This window comes from Pholcus phalangioides, unplaced genomic scaffold (assembly GCF_987345545.1).
Source record: "Pholcus phalangioides strain wild (caught in Gottingen) unplaced genomic scaffold, Ppha-v1.0 ptg000042l_1, whole genome shotgun sequence".
Lineage (NCBI taxonomy): Eukaryota > Metazoa > Arthropoda > Arachnida > Araneae > Pholcidae > Pholcus > Pholcus phalangioides.
The window spans coordinates 36,784,277-36,808,806 of NW_028301628.1; the positions used below are offsets into that span (position 1 = coordinate 36,784,277).

Here is a 24,530-nt window from a genome sequence, read left to right on the forward strand (position 1 = left end):
CTTCCAAGCATTACTTTTTTTTCTAGTGAGCCTTCTGTATGCATTATATGACCAAAGTAAGATAGTTTGTTTAGTGACTGTTGCTTCTAGAGAATAGTCAGCCTTGACTTCTTCGATAACCGATTTATTAGTCCTTTTAGCTGTCCATGGAATTCTAAGCATCCTCCTCCAACACCCAAGTTCAAAGGAATCAATTATTTTATCTGCTTTCCGTAGTGTCCAGCTCTCACATCCATACATTAAGACAGGAAAGACCAACTCATAATCCTAATTTTTGTTTTCATTGAGACATCTTTGTCTTTCATTATTTTATTAAGCTTTTTCACCCAGAACTACTCATTTTTATTTCTTCTGTGCATGTTCCCTCTTTTACAATTCTTAATCCTAGGAAATCAAATGTCCACAATCTCAAAACTTTCGCCATCTAGTTGAAAACTGAATATCTGCTGTAGTCATGATCTTTGTTTTTTTGGTATTTAGATAGAGTTCAAGCTTCTCACTTTGTTTTTACTCTTGATATGTTCTTCAGGTCCTGCCATCAGAATATCTAAGGTTGTTTGATCACTCTACCTCCAATTTTAACACCTGCTTCCAATTTCTCTAAATCTGATGCGCTCATTATATATTCTCCAGAGAGTAAATAAGCTTGGGGAAAGAATGCATCCTTTCTGAACTCCTTTTTCGATTCCAAACCATTCAGTTAAGCCATAGTTGATCAATGTTTCGGTAAATCATACTGCTAGGAAAATGAGAGTTCAAGATGGGAAATTTTCTCAAGGATGCTGCAATCTCAAGTCATGGGCCTCACAAAAATGAGATGGGTTGAAATTTTCAGGAATTTGCCTGGTAGGGCCTTAGAAAAAATCTCTGGACCCATGATGCTCTAAAGACGAGATTTTGTTTCAATTTTTTTACCCAATGTCATGTCACCAAGGTAAAGTTCCACTAAATTTTATTTGAGTGATTTGAAATGCATGATTTTATTATTTTCCCCTCTAGCGTTATTGAATTTTTTTTATAACAGAAAAGTTGGAGATGAAATTAAACACATTGAATTTTTAGTACTCCTGTGGGGGAGGAGAAAAAAGTCATTCTTTAAAAAGTCTGTTATTCGACGTAAATATTTATACAATGTTTTGGCTTGGTCGCCACAATAAACGAGGTTTCACTGTCGTTGAAGGAAAAGAATTTATAGATATTGCCAAGAATCTGAGATGAGTATAGTCAGCTATTATTTTTAATTTTTTGCGGCTTTAATAATTGCATTCCGCTGTTAATTTTTTGTTTCTAGGTGAGATGAATGTACTTCAGTTTTTTTCAGGATGACAACCTTTGGACCCTTTCCTTGTAAGTGCAATATTTGCCAAGACATGAATTCAAATATTGGAGAAAAGGTATGAAAGAACAGCAAAAACCTAAATGGATAACGCTTTTTTCCCCAACTTTGCCTCCAATTTTTGAATTCAAATATTGTGGTGAATACTGCATTTTAAAACATGAAATTTTTTGTTGGTTTTGGGAAATATAAGGAGGCAACTTTCTGGAAAGTTAGGTGGACAGTATAATTTTTTTTTATCATCAAATGACACACTGAATTTCCACTCTTGAAACTGGTACAGAGTGATTCTCGAACACATTTTTGAGATTGAAACCCCACCTCTACGACGAATGTTTGCTTAGAGAAATGCCGAATTAGGACTTGCAGGACACCCTGTATACAGATTGACTATTTTCGGAATTACACACACAAAAAAGAACAGGGGTTAATGAAAGTGAAGATTTTAAAGTTTAACACATAGCAAGGTCAGTTTCATGGGCTTGTGCTAAGAATGCCAATCCTGTAGTCAGTGGCGTCTTTACCGAAAGGGCCCACAAGTCAAAGATCCTAAACTATTGAAAGTATTTAGAATTAACAGAATGTAATATACTTACTCATAAGTTCTAATGAATACTTGTATGGCGAGAAAACTGAGAATTTTTATGCATCTTGCAAAGCACTCGTAATTGGAAGGTTTATTGTAAATATACTGGTTCCCAATTCATTTGTTATGTAGGATTAGCTGATGAAGACATTAAACATGAAAGGTTTGCAACATCTTTATTTAATAATAAAAAAGGGTTATAACTCAAAGATGGGTAAAATGCACAAATTTATTAACATACATATATATCTCAACTCGTATAATTTTGTACTATGTGTGTATTATACAAAAGACTTTCACCTATATTACGCAAAAATTTCCACACATCATTTTTCTTTTTCCCTCATTTTCTTATGAAAGTCTTGATTCATTTTTGTAAGACTTTCGCCTCTTTCTGCTGCTTTTTTGCCGCTATAAACCATGACTCCTGCACCAATTACTGCCAGCAGGACCATGATTATGTTAATTTTTATACGTGCCCAATCTCTTGCTTTTGACATGGTAGATCCACTAATGAAATTGAGCAAAAAAATATCACATTAATGCATATATTTTCACTAAGAAAAATTTTGCTGCTTAAAGAGAAAAGGTAGGGACAAATGCAAAAACGATTTGATTCAGATATATTCTGAATGATAAGAATATGAATAACAATAAATTGAAACACAAATAAAATGTTAATTGCATTTTTAATTGGGTTGTTATATTTTTGAAATATATGACATCCATATTTTTATGGGCATCTTTTTCTCAGGCACCTCCTCGGGCATTTTGCCTGTTGTGGCGTTGTATTTGTATGAAAAATATCACGAAAAAGAATAACACAAATTGTAATACATACACATGGGGGGACTATCGAAAATTCTATTATTGAAGTTGTATAGCTATTTCAAAATTCTTAAAATCTTTGGCTATATTGTATGGAATGAACATAACCTGAGTTTACCACTAGAAAATTTACTATTTCACTTTTGAAGATAGAGTGGAGTGGAAATGCTCGTAAATGCATATAAAATTGTGTTGGTGCCTAGAACTTGATGCATATTAATTTTGCTTACAAATAATGTAAAGGAAAAGAAATTGAAATTCTATAAAATAGATCAGATTGATAAAAATATCTATATCTGTTCCTGTGTGCAGGTCTGATGCAGCCATAACAAACAAATGTGTTTTTAAACTAGGAAAATGGTCCATCTAAACAGTTAACTAAGTACTTTCTCCAGCTGTTGATAACGCTATTTTTTTAATTTACTAATGCAAAAAAGATAAGTTGGTTAAATTTATCAATCTCAAGCATGTAGATAGATATGACTCAAACTATAAGAATTTAACCCCTTTGCAATCATGAACGAAATATTTCGTCCAAATGCCAGTAGTCCAATTTAGTTTTCTGTGTTTTCTTTCCTCTTCTCATCAGCACAAAGTTTTATTACAACCCTATTTAATTTTGTAATTTGTATTTACTACTTCATGGTCTTGGACAGCAACATTCAAAATTATGGTGCACATTTTGAGTATAGGTGACAACAGTTTGAATAACAAAGCAGTTGGGTGCATAGGCCTATTCTGGGTTTTGTGACTTTGATACTACCAATAACATTCAATTGTCTTCTGTATTTTTAGGGTATGCAGAGGCATAAACAATATTTACGATGAGATAGATGGCTTTTTTTCTCAGCCGAAGATATCAAGGAAACAGTTATTTTCCGGATATTATGCTGAGGTGAACTCGAAAAGTCATCACATCTCTGCCGGGACTCGAACCCAGGCCCTCTTGCATAGGTATGCTTGCAAGAGGGCATGCTTGCCCGGTAATATTTACAATGCTCAGCAAAGAGCTAGAAATGAAAGTGCTTCATTGGTCAAAAATGATTACACTGGCATTGAGCGCTAAAATTGAAACAAACACCCTTTTAAAAAAAGGATGGACAACGCAGTAAAACCATCTGGTCCACCTTGACTTATATATTTATATTGGACCTTGTGATTTATACATTTTGCACTGTGCTTCTGGAAGTGAAAGTGGTCTTGAAATAGCGTCATTCTTAATCTTACATGTCTGCTGTATGGATTGTCGAAGAGAGTTGACAGACTGGACTGTGGAAGACTCCAAAAAAAAAATAATTTATATTGTGAGGAGAGACTGAAAATAATTATCTGTGATTGCTAGTGCACTGTTTTGGCCAAAAAATGTTTCTTAACTGTCATTTCTGTCATTTTTCTTTAGCTCAAATCAATCTTACAGGATACTCAAATAGTGCTATGAAAAAAAAATTATGGATTTCTTTTTATTGTTGTCTAAGGGGTGTACCTTTTCCCCATCCTACATTTTATAATTTTTTGAGTGGGAGCCCTGCTTAATGTTATAAAATAAATATTCTACTATCTTTAGACATTTTAGATGCAAATTTGTTCTTTTATTTAAAGAGAAATGGAATTATTGTAAATAGAGATGTGAGAATATTCTCGGGGAGAAAATATTTTGAAAATATTCTCCTGGATGTGAAAATTGGAGAATAATCGAGAATATTCACATAATGAATTTTTTTTTTACTAATTTTGTTTATATTATGAATTCTAAATCAGTTTTCATTGCCTGAAACATTTACAACAGAACAATTTTTGGTATAATCACCCCAACCCACAATGACAACTTATAATTCTCCAGGTCATGATGAGAGGTTTTAAAAGTTTTGTTATAAAGATTTTAGAAGCCTTTAAATTAAAACCTTGAAAAGTCATTTAAAATTAGATAAATTTCCAGAATTACTTCAAAGCAAAGAGTAAAGTAAAAGGAAGCTATTCTTACACAATTACCTTCATTCTAAAAATATACAGAGCTGTAATTTTCTCTTCAATGTACATACACTTAAATTCTGATTCACTCATATATCTTTGAATGTTGTGCAATTAAGAAACGTTGGTTTCATTCTTACTTTTAAACTTTTAAATTGTGGGCTACAAACTTCAATATTCCCGTCTTGACGGAAAGAGAGATGGAGGATAGAGAATATTGAGTATATTCTCTCGAAGGACTACTATTACAAATTACTAGAAAATATTCTTATCAAAAATAAGTATTATTCTCAAGTTATTTAGAGATTTATTATAATACATCACTACATATATTCTTAAGAATACTCTCTGGAAGGACTTTCATAACTGGAGAATATATGAGTATATTCTCTGGAATGTACTATTATAATAACTTAAGAATTTTCGATAAGAATATTTCCCAGTAATTTATAAAAGTAGTTTTTGCAGAGAATATTCCCAAGGATATTATATGTATAACTATATTATAAATAACAGGAGAATATTCTCAAATTATTTATAATAGAAATTCCTCCAGAGAATATTCTAATCTATGATTCTCTTAAAGATTATTCTTGAGAATTTTACATCTCTAATTGTAAGTAAAAAACTACTTGAAAGTAGTGAATTTTTCTGGGAAAAAACTTGAACTTCACAAACTCTCAAAAGAACTGACCATAATGAATAAAACGCATTCAGATATTGCCTAATTGAAATTTAGAAACTTTGAACCATTTAGAAAATAATTAAGACAATAATTAAGAAAATAATTAATGCATTTCTGAATTATTTTTTTTTTCACATTAGCGATTCCCTGTTTCTGTGGAATTACCTTACAGCAGGGGTTCTCAAACTCTGCGCCACTGACAAAGATTTTTGGAAAAAGAGTCTTTGTTAAACAGCTCTGGGGAGCCGGCAGAGCTAGCAGATAAGCACTGAATACGAGAAAGGGGCGCCACATGAGTGGAAAAGGTTTGAGAACCCCTGCCCTACCGTGGACATCTGAATGTTTTACTTTCAAGAAATTAGATTAGTTCCACATCAGATTTAATGCCTTGGGACATATCAACAAAAATCTCTTGTTAAATTCATTGTGAATTTTCAGCAATAACATACCTTATTCAAGTAGTTTCAGCAAGCTATCATATAATATGAAACAGCTATAAATATACAAGCCTTATTGCTTTGAAATTTTTTCTAAGGGTTAGAGACAGAACCATACTCACGAAATCTTATCTGGTACCTCAGCAACAGAAGGATATCTTTTCATCCAGACGAGAATATATTTATCAAATTTTGTTGGCACATACTCTTTTGACCCTGGTTTGGTTTCTGAATAAAAAAAAAAGTCAAATTATTGAAACAAAAACTTTACTTTTGAATTGTGCCAAACAAACTCAAGTAACATTTAAAAAAAAACACTATTGTTATTAAACACTGATTTTCATCCTATGCTCTGGGGGGGGGGGTAACTTCTCACTATTTAAGATAGGCATCTTCAACCCGTTGCTTACAAGTACCATGGTGCTCCTAAATACCCAGAGTGTCCGATTTCGTGCTCGCAAGCACTTGGTCAACATTCTAAGAAAACACCTTGCAGGAATTGCATCTGAAGATTAAATCATTTCATGCATTCACATGCTAAACTTACTGCTCTTCTTTTGATGATGGGTACAGACAGTGCTCATGACTGGAAAAAGGTTGAAGACCTCTGGTTTAAGGGCCAACATAATGGTCAGCGGCAGCTTTGTGGGCTGCACCAGTAAAATGACCCAGAAAACTCAGATTCGAGTCTGCCATAAGTAATATAGTGAAAACGGTCAATTTAATAATTAAAATTTCACCCTGGGTTTCAATTCTTCATAAACTGATGCATATCCATTGTTTTTCTGCTTCCCAACCTAGTAGATACAAGGAATTAAAAAATACTGTTTCTTTTGCAAAATTAGTCTATCCATAGTTTAAATTTTATGGACAAAACATTTCTTCTACATTTTCCTGAAATTCTTATTACCTTACTTCTGATTTGGTAACCGGTGGGGGTCAAATGAATGCTGAAGAAATCAATTCATGCACCGGTAGACTTCTAGAAGAATTTTATTATTAGGATGGAAATCATGCAAAAGCCAGTCGCATGGTATAGACCAGTGTTTAACCTTTTTTTGCCCATGGCCCCCTTTGAACCATATTTTTTTTTCTCGTGGCTCTCCTGTCTTACCCAGAGTCTTCAACTCTCACCTAGAAGCAAGATCCTTTATACGTATTGAATAGATTTTTTTCAGTGAATTTATACTGAACGAAAAATTTTACAAAGAAGATTGGCCTCCAGACCACTGGCCTAGAATTTATTGATCTCCCCGCTAGTGTCACTTATGGACATGAGGCCACCGGGCATGATCCCTCACAAGAGTGGGACTGAAAAAGCTGCAGACCGGGACCTGATATGGTTTTCATCATTGTTTGTTTTTCACACTATAATTTTAATATAGAGGGGGTCTGTGAAAAATCTAGCCTGGGACCTGCGAAAAACCCCAATCTAGGGAACCTGCTGCAAAATGTCGGCAGTGAGGCCCGGGGTGGGGGGTCCATGTCCTAAGACGGCCCTGGTTTTATGGGTGGTTTTGTTGGATTCTGTAAGTGTATAGTCCCTAATATAAAATCTTTATTTCTTCACACATTAATTTTTCTTCTCAGCTCTGTGCAGCCCTTCAAACCACCTGTCATGGCCCCTTTCTCGATTTTCTTCCGTGGCCCTCTTGAAGTATCCCAGTACCACGAGGGTTGAGAACCACTGGTATAGACTATCATCAGTAAGCCTATGATGATACCACCACAGTATGCATTATCATATTATTGGATAGGAGTATCCTCAGACAACGATCTGGAAGCAAAAATTCACCAAGGAACATTGGGCCAGTGTGTAGCCACTGGTGCTTCATTGCAGCAGGGAAATCCAAACATTAGAAACAAATATTTGCGAATAACTACTACAACTACTTAATAATGCATGCACCTTGTCCATATTCCCTCTATGGAATTTCAAACAAATTGATACATGTTGGAATGAGTGTGTATGAGTTACGAGCCTAACATGAAGTTTGTTTCTGTGTAATGCTTGTTATAGTACTGCCATCTATTTTTTGAATGAGTGAAATGTAATGATTGAATATTTAAACTGTTGTAGGCCTGTTTGCTCTCTGTGGCAAGACTTTTAACAGGGAGATCGGCTGGCCAGTCATTTGCAAATGACTATTGGACCAGGTTGGCCATAAGTGTGGTCATGGAACTAACAAGGCTCCAGCTCAGACGAACGAAAAGATCCTTATCATTGTTTTTCTTACACTGTAAATTCACTATCGAGAAGCCCACCACAGGGCCGTCTTAAGAGCACAATGGGCCTCCGGGCCAAGTGATTTTTCTGAGGTCCTACCTGGAAAACTCTTGAAAATTTCAATCAGTTCTCATTTTTGTGAGGCCCTCTTCTAATGAGCCCCCCCCCCCCCGGGTGGGCCCATGCATTATGGCACTGGCCCACCAATGATCCCAGCCTAGGGGCCTTGCTATAGGACGTGGGGGGTCATTTAGTCCTAGCTTAAATAATACAATGAGCGTCATTTCAACATAAAAGCCAATTTTTTTGCCCGAGGGTATTTTTCCCCATCAATTTGTGAATAAAACTTTATTAGACTTGAACAAGAGAAGTTAACTTTTTCATTACAATATGCAAAAGTGAATTTTTTTTCGAGAAAACTTCCGAAAAGCTACTTTCAACGGTGACCTTGAAGCTGTCACGTAGACCAGCTTCATATTTCAAGGAAAACAAGCTCTAGCATCTAATTATAGAGAGGTAATTAGAAGTAACTGATCTGATTTGGGACGTATACAACATACCTTCAGCAGCTTTTGCACTGCTCGTAGAAAATTTCATCTCATCTCTCATCATCTGTCCAACGCTGATGTGTCTTGAAACATTCGAGCGATTTAAATTACCAAATTTCAATAGACAGGGTTTCATGAATCTCATTAAAACTCCGGCCATGTTTACGTCTGGCAGAGAAAAAAAAAATCAAAACAGTAATGTTTGGGCTTGTTTTGTAGAACTTCTTTTTATGACAATATTTGAACAAATCTATGAAATTAAAAACACTGTCAAAAATAGGTATTAATAAGCTGCGATAATTGATGTTGCATTAACTCAAGTTTTGAGTTTGCGGAAATTTAAATTGAGTCTCAAACAAATTTTTTTAAAACTATGCAAATGAGGGAAATGGTACTGTATGACGTCATACAAATTTTGAAAAGGATTTTCAAGCATGATTTCCGATTCAAGCAATTTAATTTGCATATTGAGGATGTTATTTAGTGATGGTTAGTTTTAGTGAAAATTTTATCATTTGATTTGGTTGCCAGTGATCCACATTCGGCTGAATCAATCATCATTTGATGTCTGATCTGTCATTCCGATTCAACATCAGGAAATGACCATTACGACCTAATATGATGTATAATTAAAAAAGAACAAGTTGGTACATGTACAAAACTTGTGTTTTTGAATTTCGTAGTAAACAAATATAAACGAAGCGGTGTTTGAGAAAAAACTTATTATTTTAATAATAAAATGTCGCGTAAAGCTCTACCTATTTTATTTATCAATCTCAGTGGTGAGATGATGTATATTTTAGATCAACGGCTTAAAGCTCAAAATATTTGTCAAGAAAAATCAGTGAAAGGTGAATGTTGCTTTAATTAAATAATGTATGTGATATGTTAGCTGAAAATCTTAAAAGTAGAAATTATAATTGCTCATTGAACTGGAAACGAATATATACGGTTGACGCCGCTTATTATAATCACTGATAAAGTCATCATTCGGGTATTGTTATCACTTTCGCAGAGTACGTTATCCAGACCGGTTTTTGTTGTAAATTTTTTTTCGTCGAAAGTTTTATTTAAAGTATTTTTGAAGCTAAGGTTTTTTGAACCACTCATTTTGTCTCCATACGTTATTACCTATCTGCATGACTATGTAGTGACATACATGCTCAACCACGTGAAAAATGTGGCCCTCTGAGTGATGACCTCAAACCTAAATTTACAGAAATGGGAATTAAGGGGCACATTGAGAGATCACTCGAGAAATCTGTAGCATAGGCACAGATCACTTGAGTGATCTGCTGCGCATTTCCAGATCAATTAAGGGAATTGCAGCACATTTACAGATCACTTAAGTGGCATGCAGTGTAGTTCTGCATCACTTTAGTGCCCTGCGTCATATTTAAGGATTACTTTAGTGACCAGTGACACCGCTCCAGTTCACTCAAGCCGCTCTTGGCACATTTACAGATCACTTGAGTGACCCATGGCATATTTACAGATCACTGGCCTATGACAGTTCTAGATCACTCAAGTGACCTGCGGCTTGGTTCCAGATCACTTAAATTACCTATGGCACTGTTCCAAATCACTGAAGTTACCCTCGTTTTTTTACTTTTGATTTACGGATCACTTAAATGATCTGCGGCACACTCTTAAAGACTACTTAAGTAACTTACAGTGCTGCTCCAGATCACTCAAGTGGTCCATGACACATTTTAAAACAATTGAAGTGGCCCACAATCTCTTGAACACCCTTGATGTAAGAGGTTAGAAGGCTCCCTTGTAGACAATTTCCGGTTATGGTTATCAATCGGTTATTGTTTCAGAAAGTTCAATGTGATCACATTAAGTACCGTGCACTGTATTAAAAGTCCTCTTTGTCCTCTGCATAAACATTTCCACTTAATGTGAATTTGTCATATTTTTTTATAAATATACCTTTATTTTATTCTCTAGTGGTCAATGACATCGTGTTGACTATGTTCAATGAGAATTTCATGAGAGAACTTTTCAAGCCACAGGATCTATATTCAAAGAAAGCGCTGCGGACAGTCTTTGAAAAATTAGCTCATTCTTCCATTATGAGATTGAATGGCACTAGCATGGATAAGGTTAATATTTCAATGTTATATAGGATAAAATATGAAATTGGAGTTACATGCATGATACTGTATTAATTTGAAGTGAGGGAAATAGTGTAATCCTGTATGTTATAGTCCATGTCCAAATTCATTGTTTTCAGAGAATGGCTAGTGTCTAAAGTCTGGACAACGTATAAAGTGGGTGGCCACTTTATATGAAGATGCTAAACTTCGGGATAGGACTATAAGATAAATAAGATGTCAGAATAGCTATACTAATAATTCCCTTTTTTTTCTTTTACTTAATACTTACTGAACATTAGTCTTCCCTGTACTTAAAAGATCTTAAATACTGATTTATATATTGTTTGATGCATTAGATGAGCTAACTGTTTGATGAAAAGCAATGGGCCAAATAGCTATTAGTATAATCCCTTTTGACAACTTGATTTTTTTGTATGGAGGGAAGAACAAGTACACAATCCCTTTATTGGCGACCTTTTTATTTGCTGCCAATGTCTTTCCTCCACAATACAGGACTTGAGCAATCCCAGGCGCCATGGTGATTAGAAAATCGGTATTGGTGCCTAAACTTTTCTACATGTGTATAATTGTTGAATTGGAGTCCAAGGATGACAAAATTTTCTGATTTCATGTTAGTGTGTCTTCAAGTTGAGAAAGTTATGTAGAGTTATGTATGAGAAAGTTATTTATTATTATGAAAGTTAGTATGAGAAAGTTGTTAAGTCTAGAAAAAAAGGTAGAAAAAATATCTATCATTTAGGACCGTTTTATTGAGAAAAAATCAGGATTTTGGCTCCTAAGAAATTTGATTACCGCCTAAATTTTCTTTCTGTTTGTCAAGCGCTGCCATAATATTTTTAACAGAGCATTATATTTGAACAGATGAGAGAATTTTTTTCCTCGTAGCTGTTCTGGAATTCTCTTATTCATTTATTAGAAGTAAGATTGATTAATTTTAAATATTTGCACCAATTACTATCTTAAAGAATGAAACCTTCATAGTATCACCTCTATCCAGTATCCAATTTTCCTTTGTTGTTGGTTCTTTTCAAAAAGAACAATAGGCTCTATAGAATGTAATACAAAAACTACCTGCATTCCACAGCGGCCTTTGCAAGTGGTCATTGTTAAGCCTGTCTGCAGTTTGTTTTTTTTTTGCAAATAAGTTATAAAAAAAGGCTTGTTTGAAATGCATTTAAAAAATGTTTTTGTTTTTTTTATGTAAAAATAACATGCATAAGTTCCTGTCACTGATCAGACGAAGTGATTTTAGCAATGGCAAAAAAAATTGATGAGTTTAACACTTCTTATGTGGGCGATTTTCAGCTGTAATGGTAAGTCACTATGATGGTCGAGTGGCCATAATGACACTCAGAAAGTCTCTCCACGGGGAGCAACAGGCATAAAACGGTACAAATATTCAATCATTACACTTCACTCACAATTTGAAATTTAGCTGACAGCACTGAAAAAACAGACATAACACTAGATATGCACTCAGACTGTTAGGTACACACACACTTTGTCCCAGACTGCCACGAAGCTGGGTTAGAAGAGATCTCTGCAGTGAGATAAGTCCTGTGGTTGAGTCCTGGTGTTCATTCATTCAGCTGTAATAGTAAAAAGTGCTTTATAGTTTCTTTTAGGCACAGCACACTGGTGTAATATTGCGACCCTGTCACTCTTCCCCACTCTCTCATCAACAGACAAAGGGAAGAGAAGGAGAAAGATCTGATTCAAACACCATGTTTTTCACCAATGTTCAAAAATGTGATGAAAAAGAATTCCACACTTAGCCACGTTCTCGAGCTGAAAAATAAGTTTTAAATTCCAGTCAGATGAGGTTCACGTCAGGTTTCACTACACGTACACTCCAATATTACCAGTTTGTTAGAGTTTCCGCAGAGGAATATGGACGAGGTACATGTATGGTTTAGTAGTAGTCATACAAGGTTGGACTGAGATTTCTGTCCTCCACTTGCAGTGTGTTAGGGCCTCCACACACAGGAAGACTTAGTTTGAATTCTAGTAGCCTTAACTTGAGAGTTAGAGTAACTTGACTCATTTAAGTCAACTTTCTCCTTCACACGGCGCTGCTAAAAAAATCTCAAAGCCCGGAAAAGGAGTTACACAATGCAATGTTCAGTTCACCTCTTTGTCTTCCTGTACATACGTTATGAACAGAGGTAGAAAAATAAATCAAGTTTTTAGTGATTCTAGCCATAATGAAGTTGATATTTTATTATAATTTGAAATAGTTATCCTATACTATTATTTCTGCAAAAAAGTATAGACGAAAATAAGGGTACATAGTTCTCCCTGTCCTTGGGCAGGGCACCTAGGTTAAAATCTTTAGTGGGCCTACCCAAATCAGATTTTTCACAGGCCCTTCTATGGTTAATTTATAGCATGAAAAAACAAAAAATGATCATAATTGACCCGGGCCCCAGGGTTAGAGCGCTGTTAGAGAGACCCCCACCAAGGGTGGGGGGGGGCATGGGTATATCCACCCATGTGTTGTTGAGTAGTTGTAAATTGCTACGGATGGGCGCAATGAGCTACGGGAAACACTCAAAATATTACAAAAATTGGTTTAAAAAATTGGGTCTGAGTTTCTTTCGGTATTTTATTATTTGGTATTATTGTTTTATTTTTGGTATATTATTATTCTTATATATATAAAACTGCATCGATCTTTACTGTAACAATAAATTTGTATCCGCATGTGAGAGAGTTCGAGAGAAGACAAACTCAGTCTCTTTTGTCTGTACACGGAAGGCAATCTGTAAAGCTGTGTCTAAACCCGCCGCTCCACCAACACCTATAGCAGAAAGCCTCCGTGCAAAGCTTGTGATGTCACTGAAGTCGTCCATTTCACCTATAGTAATTTCATGTACTACAAAAAAGTAGCAATTTCACATACGTCTGCCTGTTTTATCCAATGGCTGCAGGTTGAATGAACAACGTCAGTGACGTCAAAGCTTTGAGCAAAAGCTTTCTGGTATAGAAGGTGTTGGCTCTACTCAATGCCCAAATGTGCAAAAACATGTTTTCCATCAAAACCGCCCTATGATGTGGGCTAAAAACAAGTTTTTGAATGGTTCAGCATGGCAGGTCCAGACCAAGCTTCATTTGCATGGTTGAGCTCGCTGAACTTAGGTTGGAAAGAATGTTTTGTCTTAGGTGCTGTAGGAGCTCCGATATGAAGGAAACGGATAGCGGGTCTAAGGTTGCTGTACTTCCGTATATAGGGCCCACACGGGCATATACAGGTTGGGATTGCATTGAATATTCATATGAATTATTAAGGGACTCTGTGACCTCGGAATGTTGTTATGAGAGGGGGTTATGTAGCTTGAGCCCTTTAGGGGTTCCAGTGTGCCACTGAGGTGCTGCATTTAATGAACTTTGAATTGAAATTTTTAAAAAATTAAATTTTTGAGTGATTATTTTTTATTGTACTATTATTATGTTGTCCTAGGGGTGGTACTTCTCCCCCCCCCCCCCATGGCAAAGCTGAACATTAACCATTACTAATGAGCTTTAAGCCAATGTTGGCATGTCTGCATCCATACATTGACAATAACATTCATTGTACATTATTCATTTTGGTCAACGGGAATCAGATTCCTTTACATTCTATGTAATTAGAAAAGGGGCCACGAATTAATAAGTCAGCTAATTACCTGAGAGTCCTGATGAGCTGCTAATCCATAAGGTAAGTCAAATTCACACACACAAGTTGTAAATATCCATTAGCTTAACAAGTAGTGGTAGTTCTATAAGAAGGAGCTTTATTTTGAGAGCAGACCACATTGAAAAAATATGACTGCGTTTATCTTGAATGGGGCAATGGAGTTCTCACTATACATCCTCCCACATGCACTGTGTGACCTATATTTATATTACACACATTCCAGTTGAGGTATGATTATGGGGGGGGGGCTGCATAAAGGAGCATTTCTTTTAAAAATACCTTAAATCCAACACTTGGTCATACCATTGAACAAACTAGACAGACGGAAACACAAAGAAATACTATGGAATTGCGGCTACAAATGTTCTTTTCGACTAGCATGCTCGTTACCAAAAGACCCAATCGCGTTAGACATTTTGTCGCCAATATCCTTATGTGAAGCAGGGCCGTTTCAAGAACATCATGGTCCCCCGGGCCAAGTGATTTTTCTGAGGCCCTATCTGGCAAATTCTCAAAAATTTGAACCGGTTCTAATTTTTGTGAGGCCCTCTTTTCTTGAGTGCCCGGGTGGGCCCATGCGTTAAAACAGCACTGGTGTGAGGATCCCTATACAAATATAAACGTTGATCTGCTGGATACTCCTCGTATCCAGCAGGAGTATCTCCTGTGTGAGGAGGCTCTTCAGATTGATTTTTGTAAAAATTATAAATGAAAGCAATTGATACCGGAAGGAGAGAATATATTTCCAAGTTTCAAGAGCTCAAACTTTCCCTTTATGGATGCAATAAAAAATCTCAGCTGCAAAGTGGGAAATGATATCACAAAAGAAAAAAAATTAAGGAGGGTCATGTCATCGGCACTTTCAAACTTGGATAGTAATATGCCTTTTGTACCTCATTTCTGTTTAGCTTAAATCAGTATTCACATTTTGTGGTAGCAATATGTATCCGTATATGAAGGCAGACCTGAAATGTAATGTAATCTGCACCTTATACTTTTTGAACCCTTTAAGCGGCACAGCAGAAATCACTAAACCTCTCCAAAATGCCATATCTTTTTTAATAAAGTAGGCTTTGTTCCAATTTAAAATCGGAGACATTTAATGAGGTGAGATATCTCGTCAATGCCACTTAAAGGGTTTAAAACATGTAAATACAAATTTTAATTAAAAGGATTTAAAACATGTCAAATTTTTGTAGCATCACATCTGCAGATAGCTATTATTTTGCAGAATGCCTGGTGACTGACATGATTTTTTGCATTTTTTTTGGTTATTAGTCTATGCATCATCTTTTCAGAATTATATTGTGTACATATATATATTTTTTTCAGCTTTATGATTTGATGACTATGGTGTTCAAGTATCAGCTTTGTCTTTGTACTCGTCCTGAAGATATTCTGTTTATCACTTTGAATCATTTAGATGGTATCCGGGAATATACTAAAGGAACAGAGGTGGCTTCACAACTGGTTGATTCTGCTTATTCACTTATTTTTATGGTGAGAAATATTTTCCACAAATACATTGTTTGGAATGAATCAGAATGTATGAATGAAAAATAAAATGTTTTACTGGTTTGTGTGAATTCAGGAACTATTCATTAGAGATAAATCAACTTATATGCATAAAATAAAAAGCTTCCCATTATATATAAAGGGTGTCTTTTTTCACATTAGCAAAATTTGTAAGTGAGGATTATAGGTAGGAAATATCAATGTATAAATTATTTTAACATGACGTTCTTGCTCATGAATAAGATATGGTAGCATGAATTAGCTTACCATAATTTCCTACCCATGATTTGTGCATTATACGTCTGAAAAAAATCGGAATTTCTTGGTGTAAGATCATAGACTGTTTCACTTTTTTTTCTGAGAGTGGTGGATTCTTTCAAAAAATCTGAATGTAAAATCCATTAAAGAGATGAATAAACCAATTAATTAATAATTAAAAAAATTAACTATTTAGAAAAATTAAAGAATAAGCAAACAAATAAGGAGATGAGGAAAATATAATTTTTTTTAAATATTAGCAATTAGAATTTCAATATTAGTGATGGATATCCCAGTTGGAATGTTAACCAACCATGTAGGCCTAAAGAAGTCTCATTGATATTAAAATCAATCAATAATTTAAAAGTAAAGTTGGAAAAACAAAAAAATAAAGAAAAAGTTATAAAAAAACCGTCAACCAAAAGATCCATAAAATATTCTTAGGCCAGGATTACACTATAAAAGTTTGATAAAAGTACTTTTATAAAACTTGAAAAATGCCACTAACAAGATTATCGGTTACATTCTAGAAAATGCAACCGATGATCTTATTGGTTGTTTTATAAAATGACTTTTATCAAACTTTTATAGTGTAATCCCGACCTTAGGGTATACTTTTACCTGCTAATAAATGAAATATAGTCAGCAATGAAGTGTTTGTTAAAAATTCATGGTGAAAGAAAAATTAAATTTAACCATGTTAATAAATAGGCAAATCCGATGAGACATTTTCACTCCTTCAAGCACTTGATATCTATGCTTGACAATAGCAACATGTTCCATCGATTTTGGTAACTAATTTTCAACTTGGACAAGTGAACAATTTTTTACTCTGAACAATTTTTTTGTCAATTGCATTTTTTTTGTGTGTGTGTTTATTGCTAGTTTTTCATCAAGTTCATGAAAAAAACATCATTTTTGTTTTTTCAACACAAATTTTTAATTTGTCTTTGTTTTGCTAGAACATGAGTTGCATTCTCAAAGCAAAGCCTTTAGATGAAACATTACTGCAGCTTGATGTTGCTATCAAGAAATCTGAATTTTTTCAATTTTTATCCCTGCTACTTATGATCAAACCTTCTGGTTACCTAACGCCAGGAGAAAGACATTTTTACATGTTTTGCAATACTGATAAAAACTAAGCATGTTGAAATCATGTGCTTTTCAGAAAAAATACACGTCTCTGAACGGAAACATAGTAAAGTGAAAATAATTTTCAGTTATATATTTCTCACAAAAAAAATTGCCAAGAAAAGGGCATTTATAATAAAAACCTTCACCCCTTTTGTCCTTAAAAAAACTAATTTGTTAATTAATTTACAATTCTAATTGATTTAAAAGGAGGTGCAAGTGATGACTACCGACATTCTTCTTAATCTCAGTACAAAATTTGATGGGGGGTGGCCACTGGTGTTGTTGGACTTGAATCAATGTTTTGCAAATGCCAGGAATGGGGAAAAAAAAGCTGAAGAAAATTTTCATTTTAAAAATTCAATGGATAAAAAATATTTAAAATTATAAAAATTTAAAAATATATATTATTAAAAAATATGTTTTTGTTTTAGGATACAGTTGTAATTTTTTAAAATTTGAAAAATAGGCTAGGGGCAGTTAAGAGGTTAAGTGTGTTAAATAAGGACATTTACTTAACAAATGGAAATGTAGACAGAGATAGATGGCTTTTTCTCAGCCTAAGGAAACAGTTATTTTCTGGATATTAGGCTGAGGTGAACTCGGAAAGAAAAGTCATTATGTCTCTGCTGGGACTCGAACCCAGGCCAAATTAAGAGAGGCTACTAATGTCTCTACTTTAGCGCCTCACGCCACAGTGCATGAAATGAGGAAGGCAGGATCGTGTCTCCAGTGGTGTAGATGATAACATGCTTGCCCGGTATGCAAGAGGGCCTGGGTTCAAGTCCCAGTGGAGACATTTTTCTTTCCAAGTTCACCTCAGCATAATATCCAGAAAATAACTGTTTCCTTCAAATGGAAATTTGCTCAAGCAGATTTTAGTCTATTGATGAAAAAATTAAAAATGGAGTGGCAACTTTTCAGAAACCGGAATGACGAAAAAAATGGTCTGTGCCAATTATATTTAATGCACACTGTTGGGGTCACCATTTAGACCAATTTCATAAGAATCGCCCATAAATAGATGCAATAAAGCAAACATACCTTCACAAAAGGTGAGAGAATGTGATGTACATAGTATGAAAAAATGAGTAAATATGTGTTACCTGGGAAGACGTGGTAGAATTTGATCATTTTTGTCACATCACAGTCATTTTCTTCACACGAGAGCTAATTAGACCAGGATCTGCAATTTATTGCCAATTCCGAACGGCAGGCTTGTTTATACTCATCGAGAGGTTGGTGCGCTAACCTCTTGATGGGGGACTCCCTGCGGTAGCAATTTTTGCTGTGGTCATGCTGTCGTTTCTGCTGTACCCCTCTGTCAGGAAAGTTTTCTGACAAGGACGAACCGAGTATCGAACTCGTGACACCTAAACATCTTTTGGTACTTTAGACGAGTATCTTATTGACCTGGGCTACCACGCCCCGAAAAAGTGGTAGAAGATTGAAAAATTTCCGAAAATCAAAAATTATATAAACAAACAATCAAATGATTTGATATCAAGGAGTGTGTAATTTGAATTAAATATTTTCTGGATTTGTTTCACTCCATCTCTCATGACTCATTCAAATTTAAGGGCTTTGAATGAATCTTCGTTCCACTTTTTTTTTTATTGTTTCATACACAATTTTGGAGTTTATTACTTTTTTATTTCTCATATTATGATCATGAACTGGAACATTGATGTTTATCATCTTGGGTTCACAAATTAAATGTAGCTGAGGCTATAAAAGGATTTTTTTAAAAAAACCAAAATTTGTTTACGTGGTTTATAGGACGGGAAATTAAGTACATGGATTGTGTTTTAGTATGATATTCTCACTCAGAGATTGAAAATGGTCTGTGTAAATCATATAACTGCAATGTATAAGTATTATTTTATGTCATGGACATAGTATATGCATGTTATCAATCTATTTCCTGAATCAAGCAGTGAGGATTAAAATAATATTCTGATAATGGCTCTGGTGAATGTAACTATACCTTTGTTTCATTGAATATACAAAATTATTTGAAGGAAAAAATAAAACTGATTTTGCCCTGTCTATCATTTCATACAGCAGGATCTGTTAATCTATCATTTTTAATATAAAGTTTTTTTCTTTTATCTTTTATACATTGATCATGATAGAGAAAAAACAGTTGGCTGTTTGTTTTTTCAGAATTATTCCCAAATGTCTTGTGGAGAGTTTCTGCGTCTGAGGTACACTTTATTGGCATTTTTTCAAGATTTGGAAATTAGGGTAAGATTGTTGTTAATTTCAATATCGTTTTATGTGAATTTCTTTCAAAAAAAAATGCAGTGTAAATAGCGAGAACATAATTGATTTATGTTTGCATGATCTTGTGAGCAATGTTATATTTTTTTAGGGTACAGCTGGTCTTTTAAGAGCAATCACAACTGTTAATTTTAATTACTTTGTAATAATGTACTTGGATCCGAGCTGTCTAGAATTTTTGTGAAGCTGGGCAATCTTGATTTTGCTGCCCTTCCCCGTAAGCCTCTCTCTAACTGCATGTTTTAATAACAAAGTATCTTTGTATCATGTTTTGAGGTAAAAAAAATTCTTTTCAGTTTGTATCTCTAAATTTCACCAACAAACCCTTAAGATTGGTTCCCCACCCCTTTGCAGTTACACTTGTGTGTGTGTGGGTGGGCTAATATGCTGCTTCTCTCTCTCCAGAGCTTGGATCCTGTCTGTTGTGGCTGTCTTTTTGGGGGTAGCTTCAGTTGGAATGTTTCGTTGACAAATGGGAGGGATGTCAACAGCTTTGTTGCAAGAAAGAAGCCACTTGCTAATAACACTAGTAAAACACACTACATCAAATTTATTTTGCATTCAACACAATCTTAATTTATTCAAGCTGAATTATATTAAATTATAAAACAAACAAGTCTTCCACAGTCATTATTTAATGAATAATGTATAGATAGTTTTTGGGATATTATTATGCAAACATATCAACCTATTTGGCCCAATATCCTGAGATAGGAATCGTTTTTGTTAATTACATATATTGTGATTAAGGTGAATTATTTTATTATGCCTTTTGTTCATTCTGAGGAATCAATGAAGTGCATGTGAAAGCAACTCATTGTTGAAATGAAGTTTGACTCTCAAAGCGCATTCCATAAGTAAGAACTTGTGTAGCATGCACACTTATTGCCAACCACAAAAAGATTTTTTAATCAAAGAAACAGTTTTCATGTTAAATTAATTTATTTTTTTTTGATTCATTGTAACCTATGACTTATTTATTTTTAAACAAAGATTTTATGTATTATTATTATTAGGTATCAGTTCTGCTGAAAGAGGGTTATCAGCGTCCAAATGGAAGATTTGTCCTGCCATGTGGTGGACCAGTTCCATTCAATTTTAAAATTCCAGGCTTGATCAGGTAAGAAATGAATCTGAAAAATTTTACACGATGCTGTTGTTTTTAATGTGGTACTTTATTAATTCTACTGTTTTTTTGTTTTTTTTTTCAAATAGCTTAATAGATTATGTTTTCAATGTTACAGCACATTAGTTTTTTTTCACAAAAGATTGAACTTCTAAATATTATATTGATTGGTTTTTTTTTCATTTATGTTTGATATTTTCCAGTTTAATTATATTTAAAGTATAAAAAAAATTAATTTAGTATGTTCATTTATGAGTATTACAATCTTTCAAGAATTGCAGTTGCAAACGTAATGTATTTTTTTCCCCTTGCATATAAGGACTTATGGGCAGGATGGGAAATTAGTGCATACCGCCTCATTTCCTTTAGCTCATGTCTATGAACCCTCTATGCCACTTGGAAGCTTAGAGAAGGAAGGGTTTAGGGGATCAAGTCTGGGAACTAATGTGTAAGTATAATTCATGACAAATTTCTCAGTGCTTATCATGTTTCAAATGATAATTTCCTCTTATTCACCAATGTAGTGTATTACATGAAATCCAGGCCTCTGTGCTTTGTTTTCAATTTATGAATTCTTGAAGCACTGATATACAATAGATACTACCCATAATATAATCCTGAAATATCTTAAATGACGTATGTTTTTAAATTTTTTCCAAAGAAAATGAGAAAAAGTTTTCCTTGTTTTGGGAGAGTGAGAATTTCCCTTCTGTTTATGTAACCCATGGGTATATAGGGCATTCTGTGATGCACAAACTTTTTCTATAGGATCACTTTTCTGACCAGAACATTGATAATTTTTTGTCAATCAGGGTAAGGAAGTGTATGATTGTTTCAAACAGGTCAGTGTGAAAGATGTAAATTGGAGGGTTGCTTAAGATTAGAAAAATATCACTTCAAAAAAAATAGCTGCTACAGTGAAAGGCTTACAATTTTACTAGTTGGAAACAACCGCACAACAGTGATGTTAAATGTGATTTTTACACCAAGATTGAAACGGGCATTATGAATACTGAAATTGTTAACTTTTTGGGATACATTAACACTATAATAGATTTCATTTTAAAATGTGAAGTGTATAGAGGAAATAATTGGGATCAATAATGAAAAACAGGTTATTAAAAAATTAACAGATAGTGAAATTTGTGACATCAAGAAGAGATTGATTCAGAAAATGATGAAACTAATAGTGAAGGAACACAAAGTTACTACTAATAAATTATTTCTTACTAAGATATATATTTTTTTGAAAGATTGAACCATTGTAATTATGCAAGAGATATTGTCTCTATAAAAGTTCATGAGAAACCAGAAACGCTCGAGTCTATGAAACAACAGAGAACAACCAATGTGCTCCAAATGATTCCAGCAAAAAATATTTTAGGAATAAGTGAAGTAATTCATATACAGGGTGCGTAGGTAACCGGGCATATGATATTTTACTGGTGAACCATTAATTCTAGAGGTATACTTCCAATGAGAAAAAAATATCCAAATAACATGTAATTACACCAAGATATGTAATTACACACTCAGATGTCATTTCTGTAGCAAGGGGTTGTATAGTTATTTAAATAATAAAATTTACCTTTTATACCGTTTCCGTGTGCTTAAACCCAGTGAGGAAGTTGTTGTGAAGCCTGTCTCTCTTGATGCCAACTAAAACAATTCCACGTTTCTAAATGCAATATTCACTGAGATAGTCAAATTCAAATGTCTCAATGAGCATTGCACTTAGAAACATGGAAATTTTTTAGTTGGCATCAGAAGAGACAAGACAACAACTTTCTATTGGGCTTATGGGCACATGGGAATAAAAATTAATTTTTTTTATTTTAATGACTATAAAACCCCTTGCAACATGAATGATATATATTTGAGTACTACACATTATTTGGGTACTTTTTTCTAATTGGAAGTAGCTCCTAGGATCAACAGTTCGCCAGTAAAATGTCATATGCCCTGTTACCTATGTATCCCGTGTATTGGTAATAACATACTTAAATTGCAAATGATGAATTAAAAAAGTTTTTTACACACAGTACGTTATTCATGCACTGTTTGATTTGATAATCATCCTTTCATAGACATATGAATTAGTATCTCTCGAAAAGGCATATTACTCTGTTTTGATTATTAAAAACTTAAGAATTAAATAAAACTTGATTCATAATCTAGAAAATTGTTAAATTATCTAGGTCCTAAGTAATTTGTATTAAAGTTTTACTGCATATATAAATGAAATCAATAAAATTCAACTGATTTTTCTGTACACTCATACTACTACTCATATGCACTACTAAACTCATGTCCATAAATTAAAGATAATTCAGAATCACACAGAAATCGAAATCTAAAGTAAAAATTTCACCTGTAGAATTATCACACACATCTGCAAGAATGATATGCAAATTTCAGGAAGCCACCAGATGATGCCGATAGTACGTCACAATGACGAGAGTGTAAGAGGGGTGTATATAAGGAATGGTGGCAAAGAAGTTAAATTGTTCACAAGAGTTCTGTAAGGCACTCAGTGCCATAAGCGAATAGTTATGACACAGAGGACGCATGTGGATGATTTTTTGCATGGTAGAATTATCGGCCGCCTGGAATGTGGGCGTACTCAGATGGAAGTATCCGAGGAACTTGGATTGCCCAAAGTGTCATCTCTAGGCTTTGGCAATGATTCCAAGATAACAGAAATGTCAGTAGACGTTACAGTACAGGTCGCCCCCGAGTTACAATGCAGAATGAAGACCGGTATTTGGCAGTAACTGCCCAAAGAAGCAGACGGAGCACAGCATCCGACCTGTCTCGTCAGCTATCTGCAGCCACGAGTACCACAGTTTCAAGGCAAACCGTGTACAGACGTTTGGGAGATATTGGTCTATATGCTCGCAGGCCTGTCAGATGTGTTCCACTCATGGCAACTCACTGTCGGCACCGATTAGCCTGGAGTAGAGAACATGCAATGTGGACATTGTCACAGTGGGCTTGTGTGATGTTTTCCGACGAGTCCAGGTTTAGCTTGTTGATTCACGTCGGACTTTCATATGGAGAATGCCAGGTACCCGTTACCACCAAGACAACATCATTGAACTACACCGTTTCGGTGTTGCAACATTGCTTTTTTGGGGTGGAATTATACTGGGTTCCAGAACAGATCTGCATGTTCAAACCGGAACCATGAAAGCCCAAATTTATCGGGACATCATTCTGGAACAACATGTACGTTTGTTTAGGGTTGCCATGGGTGCAGAATTTGTGTTTATGGATGACAACGCCGTCCTCACCGAGCAAACATCGTAAACGAATGCCTTGAATCGGAGGATATAACCGTATGGAATGGCCAGCATTCTCACCTGACTTGAATCCGATAGAGCATGTGTGGGACATGCTTGGCCGACGAGTTGCAGTCCGTCAACCATGTGTACTGGAACTTCGGAGAGCATTGCTTGCTGAGTGGAGTGATCTTCTCCAAGATCAGATCGATAATTTGATACTCAGCATGCCTAGGCGTTGTACGGACTGTATTTCATCGCATGGGAGACATACAATGTGTTAACCATCATACCAACCATGTAATAGTAAGTTTTTGTAAAGGAGATGTTTTTACAATTGCTCCAGGGAGCAAAAATCATAGTTTTTATGAATGGTATCATACATACATCATTGTTTTTGTTCTTTATCTTTTGTTTAATAAATGGGCTTTATGAATAAGTAACGTTTGTTTTGTTTCTGAACCTTTATTTGCCGGAGCTGGCATTATCCTTAATTTATGGACATGAGTGTAGTACTAATAG

General features: G+C 34.7%; 2 protein-coding genes across 2 annotated transcripts in view; one reads left to right on the forward strand and one right to left on the reverse strand.

Annotated features, from left to right (window-relative positions):
- Positions 1-2,133: 2,133 nt before the first annotated feature.
- On the reverse strand, positions 2,134-8,819 carry LOC149064967 (UPF0389 protein GA21628). Its single transcript, XM_089255229.1, has 3 exons — positions 8,628-8,819; positions 5,963-6,068; positions 2,134-2,432 (listed from the first exon to the last, which is right to left on the reverse strand). The coding sequence occupies exons 1-3, from the start codon at positions 8,773-8,775 to the stop codon at positions 2,249-2,251; spliced, it is 438 nt and encodes a 145-aa protein (XP_089111355.1). The 5' UTR covers positions 8,776-8,819; the 3' UTR covers positions 2,134-2,248.
- Positions 8,820-9,132: 313 nt separating this feature from the next.
- Positions 9,133-24,530, forward strand: part of OSCP1 (Organic solute carrier partner 1) — a 29,393-nt gene continuing 13,995 nt past the window's right edge. Inside the window, exons 1-6 of the mRNA XM_089255042.1 lie at positions 9,133-9,466; positions 10,569-10,723; positions 15,747-15,914; positions 19,485-19,565; positions 20,618-20,721; positions 21,047-21,175. Of these exons, the coding sequence (XP_089111168.1) occupies positions 9,355-9,466; positions 10,569-10,723; positions 15,747-15,914; positions 19,485-19,565; positions 20,618-20,721; positions 21,047-21,175 (749 nt within the window). The 5' untranslated portion in view covers positions 9,133-9,354. The remainder of the gene's footprint in view (positions 9,467-10,568; positions 10,724-15,746; positions 15,915-19,484; positions 19,566-20,617; positions 20,722-21,046; positions 21,176-24,530) is intronic.

Bases quoted from the DNA above. Each gene is read 5' to 3' on its own strand.
- LOC149064967 (XM_089255229.1), bottom strand. From the start codon at position 8,775: ATGGCCGGAGTTTTAATGAGATTCATGAAACCCTGTCTATTGAAATTT. The intron at 6,069-8,627 runs GTATGTTGTATA...TTTTTTATTCAG, and splicing joins CAGTGCAAAAGCTGCTGAAG to AAACCAAACCAGGGTCAAAA. The intron at 2,433-5,962 runs GTGAGTATGGTT...CAATTTCATTAG, and splicing joins GAGGTACCAGATAAGATTTC to TGGATCTACCATGTCAAAAG.